Source organism: Passer montanus, unplaced genomic scaffold (genome assembly GCF_014805655.1).
Source record: "Passer montanus isolate IOZ18808 unplaced genomic scaffold, ASM1480565v1 scaffold40, whole genome shotgun sequence".
In the NCBI taxonomy this organism is placed as follows: Eukaryota; Metazoa; Chordata; class Aves; order Passeriformes; family Passeridae; genus Passer; species Passer montanus.
The window spans coordinates 3,466,600-3,490,489 of NW_024368819.1; the positions used below are offsets into that span (position 1 = coordinate 3,466,600).

The following is a 23,890-nucleotide window of genomic DNA, read 5'->3' on the forward strand; positions in this document are numbered from 1 at the left end:
GTTACTGTTACCATGGACGGTCATGAGCCCAACATTCTGGAGAGTGGGAGTTGGAGGGATGGACCAATCAGCAGGCTCCGGTGCAGGTTACATCACAATGGCTGAAGAACGCCTGAGGCAGTTGGAGGGGCAGAGCATCAGGAGGGCAGCGCAGAGTTGGCTGCTCTCTTGCTTCTCTCTCGTCCACTTTGGGTATTGGTGCCGTTCTCTGGAAGTTACCCAGGGCCTTCTTGAGTCAGAAGAAGAATGCCTAAAAACATGGGTAGAATTAGACGTTTGATAGACCTTCCCGCCTGTGAACTCCACAGTCTTGGGGAGTTGGCAGAGCTAATGTCTTCTGTTCACGTCTCACTCATCTGTACGAAAAAGCTAACGCTGGCCTTGAAGAATGAAGGCTATATTCCAAAACTGCTACAGCTTTTCCAAGTCTGTGAGAGTGCAAAGGACACTGAATCCTTGCATCTTCTGTTTGAGATAATGAAAGGAATTTTGTGCTTGGACAAAACCATTCTGTTTAAGGTGATGTTTTCTGATGAGTATATTCTGGGTGTTATCGGATGCCTTGAATATGATCCTCGTTTGGCTCAGCCAGGACGGTACAGGGAATTCTTGACCAAAAAAGAAAAGCTTCAGGATGTTATTCCTGTCAGAAACCCTGAACTCAGGCAAAAAATCCGGCAGACATCCAGGGCACAGTACATTCAAGCCATCATCAATCCAAATCCATTGGATTTTAAAGGGGGTTCTCTTTCTACCCTCAATTCCTTCATCAGCTCCAGCAAACACAAGATTTTTCAGGCATTGCAGGTAAGTGTTTTTACTGTGGCTTAGATCTGTAGAGATCCCTCTGGCTGTAGTTTGGAAATGGTTTAAAGCTGGTGAATACTGTGTAAGTTAATCACAGGCACTTTCATTTGCAAAATGTTTTGAATGCTTTCCCTTCTTTCTGATACTCTTGATTTTTTGTATTTTCAAAATGATAATTTTCAGGTGACTATCTTAGTACTTTTTATGGCCTGTAACAAAATAAAGTCCTTCTCTTTGATTGCCAAGCAAATCTTTGGAGCTGGTTTTGTGTCAGTATTTAAGGAACATGCAACTCCCAGTATTTAATTCATTTATTACACTGGGACATTTATTACACTGTTTTCCATGTAAAGGGGTGCAGAGAAATGGGTGGACAGATATGGCAGAAAGTGCTAAAACACTTGAGAGATTATGATGTTCCTGGGTTTCTTGGAGTCTAAAGAATTAAATGCTTTACAAGACGTGTAGTATTGTCCTATATATCCTTAAATATATTATACCGGTAGAGGATGTGAATCTGAAAAGCAAATAATAGTCACAAAAGTTTCCCATCTTGGCAAAGCAGAGTGCCTGCATGTGGGAGAGCTGGTTTTACTGCGAGTAAGATTCGGGAGAATGAGGCTGCAGCCAAATTGCAATCTGTCAATGAAGTCCTCCTCACAGAGACGGACTGAAAAGGTGCTTTGCAATGATGCAGATCCAAAAGAGGGAAACTGATCCTCTTGGGATGTTCACAGTGTAGTACAAGTGGTGCAGGTACAGTAGGGCCAAAGTTTTCTCTTGGTTAGCACTTTTTACATCAGAAGTGTACCAGTTGCTTCCCTAGCAGTTGATGTGCAGAGTGCTGTGAGAGAGTCTGAAACAAATTAGGACTGCCTTTTTCTGTCCCTTTGATGTGTGTGAGGGTGTAACAAATCCCTCAGGGAGTCTGTGGGGTTTAGCAGAACTGCAAAGCGTAGGGGTGGCACAGCAGAGAAGGAAAGGAAATGTCACACTGTAGAGACGAATTTAGGGATCATCCCCTGTGCCCAGCTTTATCTGTGGCTCTGGTGTCCTGGAGATGCTTCAGCTGCACAGGAGGAGTGCTGAAAGACTGGAAATGATCCTGCTGGATGCGTACTCTACAATTTGCCTTTTTTGTGATAAAAATAATGGCAGTGTGGAAAGTTTGACTTTGTGCAGTGTGGGATCCTAGAAAGATCATATTTTCACTTTCCAGAAGGCACTGTGTAATTTGTGTTCTTTTTGTGTGCTCCACAGAAAGATCAGAAATTTTTGCCTGAAGTTTTTGCACGATTAACAAATGAAGATACAGCTGCTGAACAACAATGTGAATTGGTAAGTCAGCAGTCTTGGTGGTTCCTCAGAGGCTTTAAATGAGAGGGATGAAGTAGAAAGTGAAACTGTCCTGAGAGTTCTGCAGTCTTAAAAATACTTCTGGAGAATCAGGCAGTACAGCCCCCAGTACAAATTGTAACTGTTTCCTCCTTTCAGAGAATTTTCTGACTTAAATACACACAACTTTTTTTTTTTTTCCCTGTGCACCAGATGAAGTTTTTCAAGGAATTCTGTGCCTTTTCTTGCATGTTACCTAAGAAAAGAGATGAATTTCTTCAAACTCTAGTAAAGCTGAAATTTCTTCCAATTCTTGAAATGTTAATGGTAAGTGAAGACTTAGAACTGGTTGTAATAAAACTAGAAAAGCCCACAGACATATAGCCTTTTTTTAATTTTTTTTTTTTTAATCTGCTGAGCACCTTTTTGTAAGTCTGATGGAGAGTTTTGATCTGAGAGTGGAGGTTTCTGGTAATGTCCAGAATCCAAAAGCTGCCTACAGTTCTCCTCTGGAGTAGCCTGGCTTCACTGCTCTTACTATTTTTACTTTTCAGACTTCATGATGGAGAAGTCTGAGGGCCATGAAGTCCTTGTGACAAAGTAGTCAAAAGCTGAAAAAGACTTTTTCATGTGGAAGATTGATTGTTGTTTTTTTATCAGACAAAATCATATCCCTTAAGGAAAGTTCTGGATTCTTGTTGCCTGTAAATGGGCACAGAATGTGTGGTACACCCTGATTTGTACAGTTGGTCCCTCAGTACAAAATTAATAAATTGTGGATAACAGGCTTAGAATATCAATAAAGTGAGATATTCAAGCAAGTAGGACATTGTGAATGTTTCCAGCCTAAGTTAGGGCTCTCAAACACATAGGAAGCCTTGTGTCCTTTCTAAAGGAGGAAAATAGTAGGGAAAGGATTTGCCTGGTTCCTTGTTGTTTTTCTGTAAACATATTACTGTGTTTCTCATGAAAATTTTTTGCAACTAAATGTTCTCCATTTTTTAAACTCCTTCCTCTTTACAGCTTCACGTGATAATAAGTACCAAACTTTATTTACTCTAACAATTTTTTCTTTTTTTTTTTTTTGTAAGAAAAAGGACGATCTGCAAGTTAGATCTGGTGCTACAGATATATTGTGTTACCTAGTAGAATTTAGTCCAACCACCGTCCAACAATTTGTAATGCAAGAGGCCAAGCAGAATGAGAATGTAAGTAAAAGTGGTTTGGAGTTTGTTGAATATACAAGTTTTAGGGCAAACAGGAAAATAACCAGCAAAATAAAACCTAAATTTCTGTGTTTTGTTTTAATTTCTATTAAAAAACCCCCAAACATTCAGAAAGCGGGGAACTCATTCCATTCTTGTGAGTAATTATTTTGTGATCTCTTTCTTTGGGTTTTTTTTTGCAGGATACCCAACTCATCACTGAGATCATTGAGCAGATAGTCTGTAGTCCTGACCCTGAATTTGGAGGAGATAATAAGTTGATGGAGATTTTGTGTGCTCTGATCAATCCACAAAAAATGCTGGCTGTAGCTAGTGTAAGAGAACATGAATGGCAGAAAACATGATACTGTCTTGGCAAACTTAAAAGCCTGATATTTTCTATTGCTGTTATTGTGGGCAGAGGATAAATAATTGTAGTTGTTTTTTTTTTTTAATTGAGTCAAGTGTAGTCTGATAGCGACTTTAAATAAACAAAAGATAAGCTAATTTTGCTGATGACAGGTATGTGTCTGGGGCATCATGCCAGACAATCAAACCACACAATCCCATGTGCCAGTGCCATAGCACTGTCTGACCATAGCTCTCACATCTGGATGATAAATCTTGAAAGACTTTAATACATTGTTACATACCAGAATACCTGTAAAATGGTTTACAGGTTGTTATGGGCAAAACTACACGCATTTCAGAATGGTTTAAGGGCACTTTGTCAAGCACTTTGAATCATGGATGTTTTTTCCAGTATATATATGCATCCATGCTGGGAATTATTTTAATGATTGGTTGTTTGGAGACAAAAGAAATAAAAGTTTGTCCCAAAATAAAGAAATTGATCTTGTGTGAAGAGAGTGCTGCAGATCCAAAGAACTCAGTAGAATTCTTTGTAGGCTCTTTCCTCTGTTACTACTCTTTTTTATTTAAAAGGTTGTATGTGAATGCCAGTGCTTAATGAACTTATTGTTGTTTTAGCATTTAGAAGTATTTGAATTTCTCGATATCTTCTACGACCGTTACATTCAAGTTCTTATAGCGCCGCTTCTGGCTCATACATCAGAAGAATGGAATGAAATAGGTAATGACTGACATTTTAAATTTTTTTTTTCCCTTTGAAGGGCCTTACAGTCCTGGTAACAGCCATAGACCTGTGATGCCTGCTGGGAATACAGTTGCTGCAAGCTGCTGTTCCTCCAGGGACAGGGATTCTGGGGGCAGGACTTTTCATAGCCCTTTCCTGAAGCTGTGAATGATGACATAGCTTGATGGGGTACTTTGTAAAGATGCACTTCCTTCATGTGTATTGAGAATAACGCCGTAGTTTTACTAGTCTAATTTTAAAGAATATTTACTGTAAAGGCAAAAAAGCCACAGGTGTGTTTGTTGTTTTGCTCTGACCCAATGTCCTGCTTCCCAAAGCAATCCAGTAAAACAAAAAGTCCACCAAAAATATGTCAGGAACTGCAATAGCAACTGACTCCAGTGTACTTTGACAGTACATTATTGTGATTTTTTTGTACAACTTACAGCATTAATTTTTCTTGTAGATACTTATCAAACAGCAGAAATACTTGCCTCAGTTTTGAAGCTGTTGTCTTTTTGTGTCGAACGGCACAAGTATCACATGAAGAATTTCGTCATCAAGAACGATCTCCTGAGAAGAACACTGGTTTTGATGAAATCCAGACACAAATTTCTGGCCTTGTGTGAGTATAGAACTTTTGTGATTTCCTTTTTCAAGGCTTTGTGTGTCCTGTGTGGAAGATGTACCAGTACAAATGTACATTTGAACCAGAATTCCTGTTCATTTGCTGTGTTTTACAGGCTGCAATTTAGTAATTTGGAAAAAATGAGGTAGCAGATGTCTGTAATCACAGACCAGTGCAGTTTGTTGTGGGAAGAGGATGGTTTTCTCTTTTGAAGTCTACAGGGATCCTTTCAAATCTTCATGACAGGATCCCTTTTAATAAGATTTCTTGCTTTATTTCAGTGGAAATTGTGTCCTTTCTTAATGATGTTTTAAATCCGGTTCTCCTTACGGAGAGTGAATGAAATTCTGTGAACCAGGATCTTTAAAGACTTAGGGCTTGTTCTGGGAGGGGAACAAGGACAAAAGCACAGCAAGGAGTTAATATTTTAACTTCATGCATGCTGGAATGCATTGCATGAAGCTAAATTGGACTTGAGAAAGAAATCCATGATTCCTGATGACCTTCAAATACCCAGGAAAGTCCAAAAGGGAAAGAAAGATGACCTGTCAACGAATGTGCTTCTGCACTTTGGGGATGCATCTTCCTTTTGGGGTAACACCAGGTTTTTCAATTCTTCCACAAGAAAAGATGAGAGCTTGGCATGTGGTTGTTGAATGCTTGAATGTCTTTCTTGACACAGGTGTTCTTCGCTTTATGAGGAGGATAATTGGCCTGCAGGATAACGTTTATAACCAATACATCACTGTGGGAAACCTGTTTGAACCAGTTGTAAATGCTGTGCTGGAGAACAAGTATAGGTGCAACCTGCTCATGTCTGCCTCGATAGAGCTGTTTGAATTCATCCGACAGGTGAGTTCAGCAGCAGCCTCGCACCAATCCCTCCGTGACCTCGTGGGGCAAGAGGCAAAAGGCAGAATTTTCCAAGATAGCAAACATCCTGTTTTACTGGAAGGGTCACAAATGGAACTGGGACATTGCTGAGTCTATAGTCCAATTCTAAGGGAAGTTTAATAATTCTTTTTAGATCTCAGCTTTTTTCCTAAGAGTAAATCTGATTGCTTCCCGTTTGCTCTTGACAACAATATTTTGGTTCTGGACAAGGAATCAGTTGCTTTCCAAAATAAAGTTAAAAGCTTTCTGACTTTCTGTGTGTGAGCATTTGAGACTGAAACCCTGTTTTGTTCTTATTCAGGAGAATATGCATTTCCTTATTGCACATATAGTTGAAAACTTCTCGGATGCACTGGAATCTGTCAAATACATTCACACATTCCAGGAACTGAAGACAAAATATGAGCAAGCAAAAAAGCAAGAAGTAGCAAGATGTGAGCAACAGGAGAAACTGAACAGGTATGGCCCAGTTTCTGTCTTATGAGGCTGTCAGTGACTGCCATTCTGCAGGCTTCTGGTTGGTTTTTAATTTCCCATAGAGCAGCAGAAGCAGGTGGCTGGGATTGGGGTTGGATTTCATTCTTGATGAAAACTTCTTGGGTTAGAGTAAACCCCCATCTACCTTTCTTTGAGTAGAGCTGATGTGGTCAGTAGATTAGATGTTCTGTTCAGAAAACTCTCAGATTATGAAGAGCATAATTTTGCTTTGTTCTTCTGAGTTAGGATTCACTGTGCCTCATTAACACCTTGGTATTTGTGAAGCTTATGCTGCAGGAGGAAGCAGGGATGGGGCTGGATTGCCTTCTCAAAGTCACTTAAATAATTCTAAATCTTTGGATGCCATTTATGAACTGAGTCTGAAACATCAGGCAAAGCTTCAATCACTTGTTCTATGTCTCTTGCAGGGTCTCCATATTGCCTGGTGAGACACTTGTCAAAAAAGCAGTAGTCTCACAGGATGAAGGTGAAGAGAAGGCAGCTCCAACATCACCAGCAAGCTCCAGTGACTCCCATCCAACGAACACAACCCTGGCCGCAGTGATGGCAGCCCCCAAGGTGGGAGAGAACTTTCATGGAAGCTCCTGTCCTCACGTAGGACAGCAGAGCAGCCTTGTGGGGTTTTACTGGGTGTAATGGGGCACAGTCAGCAATAGCTTTGTACAGGGTACCTTAGTTAGGGACAAATTCACCCAAATCCCAGACTGGTTTCACTAAGAGTGAAACCCTGGCTAGTTTGGGTTAAGGTTCAAGGAGGATAAGGTGGGCTGGAGTCTGTTGTTCATCTGATGGGCAAAGGTTCATTTTGCCTCTTCTGCGTGATCAAAATCCTTGGCTTTCTTCCCTGCCCAGCTGGTGCCCTGTTTGTGTGATATACAGATAAGTTTGCCTTTTTTGGAATCCATTCCCCATCAGGGAAGTAATAAGTGTTTTTAAGCAGACAAAATGCAGGAAGTGATACCTCCTTTGTGCCTTTTACAGCTGAGCATTACTTGAATCTTAGCTTCTGAGCAGCTATAGAAAACTGTGGCAATAATTTTATTGTTCACCCCTAAGACTTAGGGGCAAAACAGATGTGCAGTGTGTAGTTTTTGAATGTGGGAATATAACTTTTTTTTCCTTTTTCTAATTATCAGAGAGGTATATTTGAAATATTTGGTTATCCTGATGATGAAGATGATGAGACATCACCAAAGAAAAAAGCTCGTCTGGATTCCTAAAGGCAACTGCAGTTTTAAAATATGGACTTTCATTATGGGCTTTCCAATGCTGCAACTGTTTAATGTTAAAATACGGAGCCAGCTGCAATCCAGCACATAGATATCTCTAGTAATATATGTTATTATATAATAGTAATAGTAATAGAAATAGTAATTGTAATAGTAATAATAATAATAATAATAATGTAATGTAGTGGTAGTATATGTTTATAATACAATACAATACCATATAATATAAGTAATATAATTAATATTACAAAGTATAGTAGTAACGTAGATTAGGTCCATTTCTCATGGAATAGTTTAATGTGAAGCCATTTCTATGTTTTGAAGATTTAGATAGTAGTTAGTTTAAGGTAGTGGCTAGGTTTAATTGTAGCTCTTGTTTGGAAAAAAATTGCCTTCTCTATAGTTATATAAGATAGTTTGTTCCATCAAACAAGTTTATTTTGTATTGAAGATCCAAATGTACTTGTTTTATACCATTTGTAAGCATGTTGCAATATTAATGTTGAGCTGTAAAATTTAGGAATTAAAATTAGACTCTGTAATTTCATAAGATGTGTTATTTGTTAGTACTATATTAATAAAAAGTTACATGAAACCTGACTGCGTGCGTTTGCTTCTTTTCCTGTGAGTTACTGTTGTAGTCAGTGATGTCATGCCCTGTGCAAAGGGTAACCCCACTCTCAGCTTCACTTTCAATCTGTCAGGGCCAAGCCAGAACAGGATTTTAAAAAGATTTCTACTCTTTTGAAATTGAATTGCAGGTGACATCTTGAACTTTGCAACTAAAGCAATTATTTTTGCCTAAAGTTGCTTTAATTTAGCATATTTCAGTATCTGGTTGTCTATAGGCTCTGAAGAGGCTGAGGCCAGTGGTTGAACAAGTCTGCACTTCAGCCCTGCTGCTGAACACATCAGTGAGTTTCCAGTATTCTGGAAAGTCAGTGTCTGTGTAATCTGAAATATTAACATATAAAGTACTGAGTTGCTTGTCTGAAAGTTCTGTAAAACTAAGTGTAAAATTAGGAAAAAAAATCCTTTTGCTTACTGATGATGCAATTTATCCTCAAAACATTCATCTTTTCTTGGGGTCTCTGATGAGCTTCTTAAAACCAAGTTACTTCCTTCCAACTTCTCTGCCTTTGAAATGAAAGACACCCTGAATCAGGGTGAAGCCAGCTTGAGTTTCTCCAGCTGTCTTCCAGCCCTGTGCTTCCAGCCCTCCCACTGACTTGGTTTTTCCATGGGAGACAACTTGGCAGGTGCTGGCAGCACCCACCCTTCTGAGTGCCTCGTCCTTCTGAAATGTATCAGCATTATATCACTTCTGTTCTCTTGGCTGAGGAATACAGAGGAGGGATTTCATCATTTGAAAACTCTCAAAGAGGAAAAAAAGAACAGAGCAATTTTTTACCTAGGTAAAATAAGACCTTTCCATAGAAAAAATGTTTTTTCGATTCAGCTGTGGGGGAAAAAAATCCTTGGGATTGATGGGAGCCTAAACAGTAGGTGCCAGATTAGGAGCTAAAAAGCATTTTAGCCATTCATTGGTTCAGTTATTGGTTACCACAGATGTGGCATTTATTCCCATTAAGCTGCAGCAATCCCCATTAATGTGACACTTCATCTTGCATCAGGAAAATGGGGTTTTCCAAAAACATTCTGTGTGTCTATCTGAACCACATGCTAAGGCCATGTGCTTGAGAAAACTTACTTTAAGATTTTATACTTTAGTTATCTTGGCTGGGTATGAAATTAGAAAAGAAAATAAGCAATGAGCTGCACTGCCAACCCAAATCACTTCAGCACAAATCTGTAGCATATTTGTCAGAGCACTTTCTATACAAATCTGTAACAGAAACTAATTTTTTATTCAACAGTAAAAAAGAAATGTTCAGCTCCCAAACTTTGTAGCTCAGGGGGAAATTTAATTATTGTATCTAGAATAGTTTGTTATACAATTTTTTAAATCACTTATTCTTAAGGTTTCTGTGAGGATCTGCCTTCTTGACTTCTCAGAGCTGATAATTACTGTGTCTGGAGAGAAGGATTAAAGAAGTCAGGTAAGATTATCCCTGAAATGAGATGGAGTGCTGTAGGGCAGGAGTGAAATGCAAGAAGGTAAATTGAAAATAGATAAAAATTAGTTAAGTGGAGACATTTTCTGCTGAAAATAAATTTATATTAAAAAAAAAAAAACAAACAAAAAAACCAAAACCAAACCAAACCAAAGCAAAACTGACCAAACTAGAAAAAATGTAACAACTGTATGATGGGTCTTGACCAAGGTTGGCTTTTCAATGGTACTTTAGACTTTAAAATATTTGAGTTGTTTACTTCAAATGTGTGTGAACAGATATCACCTTCCCTGCCACACATACAGGGAAATTTAGACCTCACTAAGAGAGAGTGCAGGAGCCACTAAATCACGAGTTCAAAGTGCTTCTCTGAATTATCTGTCGATTTAAGAAGGTTTCTCTCTGCTAGAGGAATCTCTCTGTTACAGAAGTTAAGTAAATCTCTCTGCATGGGAATTAAACCAGGTTACAAACATTTCTTTGTGGTTATTTAGTATAGTTCCTGTTGGTGACTGTCCTATTCCAAATCAGAGAAGTGCAAAAGGATCAACATTTCTCCAAACAAAATTAATGTGCAGCCTTTACATTGCTTGTGTTTCTTCTCTCCAGAAAGCGGCAAAAATCTGGGTGGTTTTATCTCTAAAGGTTTGATGTATGAGTGGACAAAAAAGTTTGTATTTGTGCAAGTTGAGGTTGAGGAATACACTGAATACATGACTCTTCCATATTTTCCAGCTAGCTGTAGGATCAGGAGGGCTTGTTTTGGGTGACTCTTGTGCATGTGCTAGACACTGCCATGAGAAGTACATGCAGCTTTCAGACTGCTCACCACATAAAGCTACTTAATTTCTAGAGCCTTCTATCTACTGACAACTTATATTCAACATTTAGGAGAGACTAAATAATGAAGCTATATTTATGGAGAAAAAAATACAGTGTCATCCTCTGAAGCTGTCACATAAGGTAATTCTTTGTTTCAGGAGTTTGCTGCAGATGTATTTCTGTGTTGTGCTTTGACAACCTGAGAGTCAATACACATCTTAAAGTGACCCTGGTGTTCTCTCTCTTTCTGTCTGTATTTCTGGTGGTCACAGATAACAAAGGCAGAAAGTATCATTCTGTGCCATATCACCATGCTTCTATCACTGACACCTCTTTTTTGTTTGATTTCTGGCTTCTGTGGTTACCATTTAGTGAAATAAAACACAGCTTCAACATGAAGGACCGAGATGTCAGAAAAGCTATTAACAGTGATTATGCAATTTATGCTTTTTATGCCCTGAAAGTATTCAAAGCATTAGATTCCTCAAATGCCCAAGCCAAATTAGATGGGGGTGTTTTGGTGTTTTTTTTTTGTTTGTTTGTTTTTGTGGGATTTTTTTGTTTGTTTGCTTGTTTGTTTTGGGATTGTTTTTTGTTTTCTTTTCTTTTATTTTCTTTCCTAATTTTCTGTTGTATCTGAATGTTTGTCATGCTCTTCCTCCTGTACTTTGGAAGAGATCCACAGCTGCCTATACCTTTCCTCATCTTGACACCATATTCTGCTGCAGTTCCCCCACCTATAAAAGGAAGAGAATGATTCCACCATAAGAAGTCACAGGAAAGTCATAGGAAAAAACCAGCATGTGTGAACTAAGATGATGGATGATGGATGATGCTCAGAAATGGAGAAAAATTAATAGTGGAGGAAGACAGAGGAAGCAACTGGAGGGTGTTTTGGGGCAGGAGGTTTTTTAGAGTGCCAAGAAATGGGTGTTGGATGTCCGTGTGGTCTGCCTTTATTAATCTTGTGGGCTGAGCAGTTCTGAGGAAAAGTGGTTGCCTGATAGATATTTGCTGTGACATCAGTGGGGTAAGATTACAAACAATTGAGCTCGTTTAACAAGACAAATATGAGAAATCAGGAAATAAAAAAGACTGGATATTGAGCCCTTTTATTCCAAATAAGGAGGAACTCTACAGTGATTAATCTTTTTTATCAAAATTGGGAAAACCAATAGAAAGGCAAGTTAATAAGCTTAAGTCACATACAGGTTGTAGTTTCACTTAGTGATTTCATTGTGTATAAACTTTTTTCATGCCCAGTAGGAATAAAAAACCCAGCTCAGAAAGGATTGTGTATCAGTCATTACACTATTTACTTAGGAGTTCTCAGCTTTACTACATGAGATGGAGGGGACCAGGAGTAAGGGAGCTCATCACCGAGCTCCCAGCCCTGCCAGAACAACTTTACTATTGCATTTGAGTGCATTAAACATTTCAAAAGATCGGAGTAAGGAAGATTTATGACAATTTTCAATATCATTACTCTCAATGTATATAAATAATTATATCTGATATATGAGGTAGGTTTTTTTTCTTGGCTGACCAGTAAGGCAAAAAACAACACTTCATTAATTAGTTGTTCCTCTCCCTCTCTCTGTTTCCTTACTAGTTTAGAAACCTACAGAAATACTTTGCCACAAATAAGTGTATTTACTTTTTTTTTTAAATTTATTTTGTTTATCTTCCTGGTTTGATCAGAAGATTGAACTGAAAAATATCAATCATTTGATACATAATACTACAGCCAGGTTCCTAACCTAGATAGATGTTCTGTTACTACTGCTTCTTCACCAAATTATCTCTAATCCTGATTTAATTCTCTGGGAATAATTTCATTTTGTATATGTGGATATTTAGATTCAGAAAATTACTCTCCATTCACATATTTTGATTCTTGTATAATTCTCTCTTGCACTTTTGCTAGCTACTTCCTCTCAAGTCTCCCTCATTTAACATCTTCAAATATTAAAGAGAGGAGAAAGGGAGCTTCTAGCCTCCTCTTAATATCACCCATGGAACTAGGTTTTGAGGGGTTCTTTTGGTCATTGAATCTTTCCGTACTTAAATCACCATTTTGTCTGGGGAAATCTCTCCTAACACATTGAAACACAAAGCTGCTCACGCTGTTGAAATCTAGTCAGGTCATGTCACTGTGATGCAAGGAATTGCTGTAATCATGTTCTACAAATGTGGAAATACAGCCTACACAGACAACTAGCAACAGATCCAGACTGCTCAAGAGCACTAAAACAGAAGGTGTTAAATACCTTGAGTTACTGAAAACTTCATAGGAGATGATTCTGCTCTTGTTTGGAGCTCAGCCCTGCCAGTAGAAATGCTGGATACTTAAGGGAAAATATCTTTGCAATTCTGCTAATGAGAAACTGTGCAGGATTTGCCAAGAGGTGAGAGCATGCTATTAAGCAAACCCTGCAGTGAGAGGCAGTGATTTGTTATATTCCAAGGGTGCCTGAGGTGGTGAGCCTGAAGAGGTATAGCTGTATGCAGTCACAGGTGCCTGAGCCTTTGCCCTCACACAGGTGCTCAGTGCTGGTGTGCCCTGTTGCTGTGTTGATGCTGACCTGTTGTTCCACAATTATTCCATATATCATAATCTGTGATATTTCAGTGGTGCAGTTCCTTCCCTTGGGTCTGGTTCTGCAAGGTGTTTTAAGGACCGAATATGAAATTTTATTTTTCAGTGCAGGGCAGAAGGATAGTTTTCATATATTTATCAAAAGTGGAACCTCTCCAAATTAGACATGGAAGTCAAGAGGAAAAAATCCTTTCCAGTGTAGCAAATGGCTTCAAACTTCTTGAGTTCTCTGCTCCTTCAGTTCAGCAAAACCAAGACTCAGTGCTCTTTGCAAAACTGGATCTGAAAGCTGTGTTAGCTCCTGAGTTAACTAACTCAGGGATAATTAACTCAGACTTAACTAATATGCCAAAAACATGTTACTGAGGCTGTACAGCTAGAGATCCCACTGTGGTACTTGGGTATATTTACTTCCACTACAGGAATGTGGACACATCCAGTAAATTTATCACAGTCTTAACCCTCTCTTTTAGATGCTGCATTGATTCAGTTTCCCCTGTTTCACATTGTAAAGCTCTGCAGAATCTGGAGACCTTTTCTTAAGTTCCTTCTAAAACCTTCCCAAGGCTGCAGTAGCATGAACACTAGACCTGTTGTCTCTACACAGGTAATAACTCCCTATTGCAATCTTGACAGTCATCTACTTGTACAAGAGAATTGATGATGGGAAGAGGTTGATGAGGAGAAAAGGTGGAAAATATTGTTGTAATTGCTTTGTACATTATTGCAAGAGTTTTTAGAAGGGGGAAAAGGAATTTTAAAATTATTTTGATCTAAAATAGTATAAAATATTTTAAGGAAGAGGAGTACTACTGTGAAATATTCTGTTTATTTGAAGAGATTAATTATTCTTGAATGCCATGATGGTAAGTTTTCAGTCAGCTCTGATCAAATGGCTGAAAGCCAAGATTTATTTCCTACCCAAGTTTCACTTAGGCAGACAATCAAGGGCATTATCCCAATTATACAACAATTATTTTGGGAGAAGAGTGTACCATTTGAATCCATAAATAATGCATTTCATCATCTTAGCATTGTGAAGGGGGGCACTGGAGCTTAGTAACTGCAGACTTCTGAGAAATTGCTTTGTAGAGATTTTCAAAGATGCCATCATGGGGGCAGGTGTCTGGCTCCTGGAAGTCAGATGGCAAATGGATATTGTTTAAGTTCTTCTGGATTGCTGCTTTTTGTCCGAGGGCCACCACTGCTGCATGGTCTGTCATGTACTTTGGGGCAAAATGGGCTCACAGTCAGAGCTGCTGCTTGGACCTTGCCCTACATTTCCAGTAACAGACACTACCAGCTCCTCTCTTGGCAGACTCACACGTGTCCTTCTTGTTCAAAGTAGCTCAGTGGAGTGCTGGAGATGCCAGTTATCCCTACAGTTAGTCACTCACACCATGTTCTCACAGACAGACCTGAGTTTTTCATGTTGGACCTTCCACTTATGAACTTGATGACTTCCTCAAGCAGTTCTATAGTAATGCATGGAGTGCCAATAGGGAAAATTTTAGTGTTGTATTCACCCTAGACAGGTAATTTAGTCTGGAGTCTGTAGGTGTTTAGTGAGAAGAGTAAAGTATCCAGTAACGATAAGTAAAAAGTTCTCAAATAAAAGAGAGTAATATCATGTTTTAAAAGGCTATGTCTTAATCCACAGGAATATCAATTACATTGGCATATTCTGATTTATTTTTTTTTTCTGAGCTTTAGTACTTGCTATATATTATATGATTCTATTTAATTTGAACATTTTGTTGCTTGTATTCCTTGTGTCCTTTCAGCTTTCCTGAATATGAAAGTGGAAGTAACAGTCGAGTGAAACACTTGGAATATGGACTTCAAGATGCAGATTTTTTACTTATTTATACAAGTAAATGCCTCATCTTTACTTTGCTCTTGTTAAGGTACTAAACTCTCTTTCCTTCAGCTGTGATTTCCAGAATGCAAAAACATCTCTTTACATCTGCTACTGCATGCAAAACTGGCATTTGACCAGCAGCGTTGTTTGGTCATGACATTTTTAGAGTAAACAAAAGCCATCCTTGTGATCAACAGCTCACTTGTCTTGGCTTTTTCAGTTTGTGAGGTCCATGACAAGGGCTGTAGCAGGGCATTTTCCCCCACCACATGAGAGCGTATCTGTTGCTGATTAGCTGATGAAATAACTCAGGGCATCTCACGAATGCGCACTTGAGCCTTGGTGCAATGACTCAATCAAAACACTTTGCCTTGCAGTGAGTTATTTCAGCACCATGGAATTGATGCTTTTAGGTGACACTGAACATCTTGCTATGGAATCACATGTAGAAAGATAAGCTGGAATTTCTGACTGACAGAAGCTTCACTTTACAAACTGTAAAAGCTACACCAAACTTTCACAAAGCAGAAATCTTCTGCACATTCCCTGGAAACGTGTAGCTTTCTCCCCAAAGTCATGACACCAGCTCTTTGTGCAGAAATTAAATGTGGAGTTTATAGATTGGAAGATTGCTCCTAGGTCTAAAGTGCCATGTGAAAATATTTTCTGTAAGACATTGGGGAACACCAAATCCACAGACAGGGAAAGAATAAAAGAGCTTCATCCCATTTAATTTTTACAGATTTTTCTGTATTATGAATATTACATATCTGTTATATTCATAGTTTAAGAGTTTGTATTCATAACTTCTTTCAGTCATCAGCTCCTTAGCTCTAGAGTAGACTTTTCTCCAGTGTGTTCAAATTAATATATACAATATTTCCTGAATGCAAGTGTAAGATGCAGAGTCCACTTGGTTCCTCAGGCACTGTTTTCTAGTGAAGTACTGAAGAAATTTTTTTCACCTGTAGTTTTCAATAACTGAAGTCACAAAACACTGATACCTCTACCAGTGATGATACTATGTAATATGTATGTGTGCTATGTAGGAAAGAAATATTACACCTGTTCTAATTTTTAGAAACAATGTACATAGTTTGTAAATTTTAATCTGGTTTTGCTTTATATTGATAAATCAAGCCTTGATTTTGATGATATCCAGACAAAAATGAGAGAAAGTATAGTTTGTGTAGATTAAGATGAAACTTTTTTGTTTATAGACATTAAGAAAAAATTTCAAATATAAGACCTCATGCAAGACTTCATTTCCTGAAGATCTCTCAACCCCACTGAAATTAGTGGGGTATATATTCTGACAGCTACCCTATCAGAGTATAGACACTTAATTCTTACATGTATTCAAATGTTTCAAAGAAGGTTCAGGCATTCTTTGGAAAAAATGGAAACAAATGCTCTTTATTTACCATTCTATACCTGTTCATTGGCCATGTAACAGGCAACTGTATTTTGTACTCATAGGCTGACCCATCTCTAACCAAAATATTCATGGAGCATCTCTGAGCAGTTTCAGCAGTCATCCATTATAGATTCAGACCATGGTTTGCAGTCTGTGTTCACTCTTGTTTTAATGCAGAGCAGCACAAGTCTATGCTTTGCAGCTTAAGAGAGTAAACCCAAGTGCCACAAACCCAGTGGGAGGAGAAGGCTGGGATTCCATCCCATGTGGAAAAGTCTGACTCCTTGCTCTGTGTCCATGCTCTTCCATTCATTTCAAGCTGGATCCTCCTCATATGGCCAGGCATGAACCTAAGGAAACAATGAGGTCCTATGGGGCATGAAAGTGCAAAAAGAGAAAAGTGAAAAAAACAAGGGGGAAAACAACTGATACCAAGGGACAACAAATAACAATAATTAACAGGCTACAGAACAGCCTGCCTCCATATTCTCAATTAGAGGGAGAATACTGACCTCTGCAGACCTTTGGTTTGACATATTTTACCTACTTTCAAGTTATTATCCTCAGGTCTGGAGATGGTCAGAATGAAACTGTACATTTATGCAAAAATTTGCTCTCTAAGAAAGGTCTTCTACTAACTTCTGGAGGTGAGAATTTGGTTATGCTTCAAAGTGAGAGAATTTACATTTCTCTCTACGCAAAATACATGACATCACTGACTGCTTCCTCTTTTGTGAATATTGACAAAAGGAATGTGTATTTTAAGAGTGCATGAATAAACAGTAGAGGAGGTAGTTGAATGCTGTTCCCCTGCTTTCCAGCATGGAAGGAGGGAGTACAGCTGCCCTTTACTGCAGGGAGACATTGCTGCTTCTCATTCCTGTGCTGTCACTTGTTTAACCCATCCTAGGGCTTTTAGTTTAATGAGAAAAATATCAAAAGCCAAGTGCTGTATGCTGTGGAGCAGTTTTTTTTCTTGTGCAGCTCTCTGCCTTAGGCCACCTCTCATGAAATTTGGCATAAATTGGTTTTAATTGCACTTTCAAATGGGTTTATCATTTGGGGGAATGGGAACCTGTGTTGTGATGGATTACTGTGACCAAAATACACTGCTGTCTGTCAGTCTGCAGAGGAGTGTGGAGCAAAATCATGCTCTCTTCATATGGAATTTTTTCTCTACTACTGATACTGTTCTCTACTCCTACAAAGCCAGGATCCCTCTTCTGTCCGGGTTATGATGATGTTTTGTGTACTTCATCCCTCTGACAGAACACAAACAATTTTGTAAATAACAACCTGTGGAAAGAAACTTGGAAAATACATTGTTTGTATCCATTTTCCAGTGACAAAGTTATTTTTTTCTTATATTAAAGTAGCTCACAGCACAATGTTCTCACTCTGAAAAATGTCATAAACAAAACATGAAAACGTAACACACTCTGCAAAAGAAGTGGATTTTCTACCCAGCTGTCTATCTACAAGCTTAAGAGGTGTGCAAAACATCTACCCAAATTTGGCTGATTTTGGGATGTGAGTTTTGCTGGAAGAGAGGAATAAATACTAGGACTTGTTGCACATAAACTGTGCAGTTGTGTGGGCTTCATTGCTGCAGGACGTCATGGCTCCTCAAAGTTTTTGTCAGAATTTTAGTTAATGAGAACAACTCCTCTTTTTTTTTTTAAAAATGGAATATTTAAGTGGTTTTATTTTTCTTTACATTTTAAAAGAATGCAATAAAAAAGTATCTATGATGAAACATATCAGAGCATTTTGATGATGTTGCCATTCACAGTGTCAGTATTTTGCCCTGAGATGAATGTCAAAGCTGGTGTTCCATGCTCTGATTAAAGCTAAAAGAAAGCAGTAATTAAAGACATTTCACACAGGAAAACTCCTGCAGGTTTTCAAATTTAGTAAAACATTAGAACAAGCTAAATGCTTCTCTTTGTTTGAAATGGCTAATAAAATTTCAGTGCAAATGCAGCCAGATTTGCTGTAGGTCTGAGTAGCACTCAGAACTGCCTCCCCAGGAGCATTTTCCAGGTGGAGGGATATCCCTAAGCTCTGTTTTGGAGGGAAGCTAATGAGGGAAGGACCTCCCATCGTGTCCCATCACTGCCCCTTTACATTCTGCTTGTTGGGGTCTCAGATTCTGAGGCTTCTCCTTTATTCACAGTTTGAGAAATGAAAGTCTGGGTGAGCCTTAAGGTTAATGTTTTGTGAAGGTGATGGCAGAGGAGGAGCTGCTGGGAAATAGGAGGTTTTCTCAAGTTTCAGTTTTTCAGGAATGTGTTTTGTGCATCCCATGCTGCAGGGCTGATAATGCTGTTATCACTTGTGAACCCTGAATTCATGAGAAAGGCTTTTTAAAGTGTATCTTGCAAGAGATCTGTCAGTTAGAAATTATTAAAGAGAAAGATCCTTTCTATGATCCTACAGCAAATTTACCAACTTTGCTCTTTGTAGCATCAAGTACATTTTCTATCTGTAGCCACAGGTGCTGGCATCAGTTACCTATTAAATTGCCCAGTGTATTTATTTTTTGAGTCAGGGGGCCAGAGTGAACAAGTGAAAGGTTCACTGTCAAACTCCTAACTTGCAGCTGAAGTATTTTGGAGGCATTCTCTATACATTTTCCTAGTTCCCTGGGTTTGCCTGGTGCTGTGTTTAATGATCTGTTACTTGACCAAATCAAAAAGATCTGCCTCTGCGTGAGGGTCTGCCAATGTAGCCAACAAAAAAAGCTATGGTTAAAATTACATCTGTTCCTCCAAATGAAAGCTAATAATTTTTGATTCCTTTACCTTTAGGCACAAGGTATTTTCAATTAATAAATAAGCAAGAAACAAATAACCTTTAGCTGAGACACGTGAAACACTAATTTTGCAGACAGGTGGTTCTTCTGAAGACCACAGAGCATCTATGCTGTAGTTACCTGCTATTATTAATTTATCTTATAGTAACAGCTAAAAGCCTCCACTGAGACTGGAAGCAAATATCTGTGCTATACCACAGTGAGAGGTGGCTTCAACAGAGAGGGAAAATAACATAGCAAATGTGCAACGAGCCTGTAGGAAACATGAAACTCTAACATGTGACCCTCTGTAGAGCTCTGTAGAGTGCACTTTAGGAAGAGCTTTGGTCCCTTTGGTTTCCAGAAAGAGTCAGAAGCAGCCATCATCTGTCATGTGCTGCTAAGAAGAAACATGACACTTGTATTTTGCTGCAGAAAACAGCAGTTCAGGTGTTAACTCCACAGACATGCTGTGAAAACTGCAGCCAGCTTCTATCATTTTGATCTCTTACTTGTAGTCACACTAATTAAAAACCCATATTAAGTGTTTTTCTGTTCAGGGACTGTAGCTTGCATGTGCTAACTAGAAAGATGACTGTAATGTTTTTCAGATTCACATGTGATTTCAGCTGAGTTCTCTGTCACACAGGTCCAGGGAACAAGTTACAGTTTAGGAGCAGGATTTCAATTTTTATCATACCAGAAAAATCCATGGTTTAGCTAACTGGGAGTGACATAAGCATCAGTGACTAATAGTGACTGAGAAAGGTCCAGCATTTGAATCTCATTTACCAGGTATAAATGCTCAATTGATTTTACCCTGTGCTCATGGACAATTTAATGCCTACAAAAAGTTATAGGTCAAGCAAGAAAAAATTGATTCTCCTTGTGCTGGGAATGGGTAAAGGGATGGACTCACATAGCATGTAAAAACATATCTTTGAGTAAAAGGTGACTTATTTCACAAAGGGCCTGATTCAAAGAGTACAAGAGTGTTTTCAACAGGGTTTCTAATACTGTTAGTCATCCTTTGAGCAGTAGAAGGGTCTTGGAAGTGCCTGCGCTCAGTTTGGAGGTGAGGCCGGCTTCTTGCATTGTAGCTGGAGTGACAGATGTACAAACTGTGCAGTCTCCACACCTGCCTCACCTGTCACCATTCTCCAGCTTTCATGATGTAAATAAGCACCCAGAGCCTGTTTAAGTGCAATCCAGAGAGGCTTCATCGTGTCTTGGCCCCAAGGAGGATTATGAGTCCCCATAGTGCCACTTACTGCAGCTCAGTAGCTCCTCAACCACCTGACCATATAGAAAAGCTTATCCTGCCTGTAGCTCCCACACTGGTCTATCCAGATGCACCTCTAGCTTCACAGATTTTCAAGAGAATCTAAAAAGATACCTTTGGGAAATTCAGGGAGTCAGGGCATGCAGTACTCACACTGGAGCAAGTGCTGGAGTCAAACGTAGACATTTAAGGACTTTTTTTTCCAGTCCTGGCCTCCAACCATTGTCTTGTGTGCCTTCACTGTCAAACTCCTGTTCATGGTGATGGCATCTTCTTTGGAAATCAGTACTGGGGACTTTACCAAAAGCTGAAGAAAATTATATTTTTCTGTTCCAGCATGAATATTAACTTTTGATGTGTTAATCACCACCAACAGCTTGATGGCAAGAGCAACACAAAAATGTAATAAGGCAATTGGGACCAGGTGAGAAATAATAAAGCTGGAATGAAAGGAATAAATCTAAAATGTGCATGAGGATAATTTACTTTTTAAAAAATAGATAAATATGTGGAAACAACAGAAGGCATAGAATGGCTAAAGCTTTTATGTTGAGTAAGAATTAATGTGACCAGACTGACACTGACCAGACTTGTAACAACTGTCTTTTACTAGATTTTATAAAAGCTTTAAATTTGGGGGGCTTTATTATTGCTTTCCTTAGCAAGACCAGAGAACTACAAGACATTTATCTAGAGTCTGTTTCCGTGAGATAACAAGTTTACTTATTCAGTTTCAAATTTGATGTAGTGTGGAAGAATATTTGTGCCACCTTGTCATATTTAGTTGATGTGTGTTACCCAATTATCTTCTGCTACACACTGTTCTGGATGGAGCTCAGTCCCTGCTGACCAATACATGTTGTTTTAAATAAGTTCCAACTCCACATGGTAAACTTCTGTACCTTGTAGATAACTCGTTGACTATCAGGAACAAGAAGTCCATTTATATGTTTTCAAATCAAAATCTACCAAAATGTCCAGGTCCAAACAGTATAATCAATTAGGTTAACCTACAATATAATTCATTATATTGATGACTTAATAGAGGAAGAGCATTCACCTTCTTAGCAGGATGATAAAATTATGATTTTTCTCATCTGGCTCTTTGCATATTTCCTGTAAACTGTCACCAGGGTTCAGGTTCATTTCTCTTGTCTCTCAAACTCACTTAGATGCCTTTCCTTCAGCAGAATCCAAATAAGTCAATTGAATATCTGGCTTCTTTCCTACACAAAAAACTGTTTGCCTGTGGGAGATGATTTATTATTTTGTTACCCTTTGGTGATCTGTCAAGAGGATTACAGCTAGACATTTCTCATCCATTTATATTTAATAAGAAATAGCCATTATCCAGACTGGGACTTTCAATAATTGTGTATTTCCTGCTTCCATTTGTTTTTCCTTATCACTGCTTTCCTGTAACTCTCACATTACCCAGTAATAATGCACTAATTGATTTTGAAGTTGTAAATAGCAGACATAACTTGTGAGTGCTTTTGATTCAATACAGGAACAGCAAGGCTCCTGGTAGCTGAAAACCACTTCATACTAGCAGATTTTTACGTTTATTCATACTGAATTACACACTACTGTTTAGGCCCTTCAAATGGCCTTGCTGGACTTTCATAACTATCTTGGAATAAAATTTGTCTCTTGAATACCAGTTATGGTGTCAGAAGCCCATCCTAAGCAGCTCACCAAGGACTTTTGCACTTTCTGAGAAGTTCATTAAAACATTGATATCAATTCTCATAAATTTTAGAATAGTGCATTTTTATTTCAATAAAAGCTAAGCACCACAAAGAGGTAAGTTACTGTTAGCAGTTACTCTAAAACACATTGGTTTGGATACTCTTCAAAAATCAATTTGCACCCATTTAAAAATCCTGTGATAATGAATTGCATTAATTGTTAATGTTTACTTTCAGTGTCATTACAGAGCCAAACCTAAATCTTTCCCACAGAACAACCAATTGGCACCATGTGCTGAGAGGAGAAAGGCAAGGAATCCTGAGTGTAATTATTTGTTTGTAATGGCTCAAGACCCATTACTTACTTAGGAGAGTGATTTTGTTCACATGTTCAAATTCTTGCAGCTCACTGACAGAAGCTGCTGGCAGATTTATGTGAGCTGCTTATTTTGGATCCACAAGATCTGTGTAGACCAAGTAGCAGGGCCAAAATTACTTAAGAAGCATCAGCTGTCATGTTCTGACACTGTTCAGATAAGCCAGTTGCATTAAAAAAAATAAATAAAGGATTTATCAAAAGCAACAATTAAAATATATACCCCAAACTACATCCTGTATGAAGTTTAAATCAGAAGCAGTGCTTATTTTCATTCATTGACGGTTTTATGCTGCTTAAGGGTTATTCTGGGTGTAATATTTTTATTCTTTCTCCTGTCTCTGTGCCATATCTGGGGTAGTCCATAAGGTTCATTATCTTAATGAGATGGGAAATAACTTTCAATCTCTAAAAGCCCTTTATTCTCTTGGCGGTTAACTGTTCTGTTAAGTGTTGTTGACTGTCAGCTGTCAAACTGATTGATTGATTGATTGGGCATTGATTGTCTATTGGCTCCAGCTATATCGAGGATTATTCAGTACACTGGCTAAGCATAAGCAGTTAAGAGCAGAAAAGTGTGATTTGATGATCAAGTCATAGGATCAAGATCCACAATCTTCAAGATATTTCTGGAACTTCTAATGCTTAATTTTTCACTTGAAGAATGAGAGGGAGTTTTATATCTGGTGTTTTATGAACATGTTGATAACTGTTTACAGAACCAGAGAAAATAGAACTTTCCATGATAACTCTTCTTGGAAGTGTCGGAAATCACTAGATAAAAATCAAAAACATTCAAAATATGTTCTGGTTTTGCTACATATGTCTAGAAATGTGTTCTGCTGCTTTGCTAAAACTTCTACGGGGAAAAAAAAAACCCACAAAGCAGTTCACAACTATCAAAATCTTTTGCAGTGCCTCTGATAAAGTCCCAGTAGTGGTTGACTCCACTTGCACCCTGACTTAATTTATACTGATTGACAAAATAAAAAGCCTGGGGAAACAAATGAAATGTGAATGAGAGAGGTTTGCAAAAGCAATTCTTTCTGTGTAACTGTCAGGTAAAACTTACAGTTCTTCTCTACTACAAATCAAAGGTTGGTTATTTGGGAGGACAGACACATAAGAGAAAAGGCTGACTGACATTTGAAAAAGGACGTTGGAGTAGTGAAACAGAAAGAATGAAGGGTGAAATGTTTAAGATCCAAGAGAAAAATAAGAAGTGAGAGCTGGAGTAGTATAGAACTTAGACAGCAAGTACCTTTAAGGCAAGGATTTCAG

The 23,890-nt window shown here is 38.4% G+C and overlaps 1 protein-coding gene across 1 annotated transcript; it reads left to right on the forward strand.

Moving 5' to 3' along the window:
* The first annotated feature begins 258 nt into the window (after positions 1–258).
* On the forward strand, positions 259–7,683 carry LOC120506824 (serine/threonine-protein phosphatase 4 regulatory subunit 3B-like). The gene is made up of 11 exons (XM_039718833.1): positions 259–807; positions 2,068–2,145; positions 2,356–2,469; positions 3,234–3,350; positions 3,551–3,682; positions 4,338–4,440; positions 4,910–5,068; positions 5,754–5,923; positions 6,267–6,424; positions 6,871–7,021; positions 7,600–7,683. The coding sequence occupies exons 1-11, from the start codon at positions 259–261 to the stop codon at positions 7,681–7,683; spliced, it is 1,815 nt and encodes a 604-aa protein (XP_039574767.1).
* The last annotated feature ends 16,207 nt before the right edge of the window (positions 7,684–23,890 follow it).

Bases quoted from the DNA above. Each gene is read 5' to 3' on its own strand.
- LOC120506824 (XM_039718833.1), top strand. From the start codon at position 259: ATGGGTAGAATTAGACGTTTGATAGACCTTCCCGCCTGTGAACTCCAC. The intron at 2,146-2,355 runs GTAAGTCAGCAG...CCTGTGCACCAG, and splicing joins CTGAACAACAATGTGAATTG to ATGAAGTTTTTCAAGGAATT. The intron at 2,470-3,233 runs GTAAGTGAAGAC...TTTTTTTGTAAG, and splicing joins CAATTCTTGAAATGTTAATG to AAAAAGGACGATCTGCAAGT.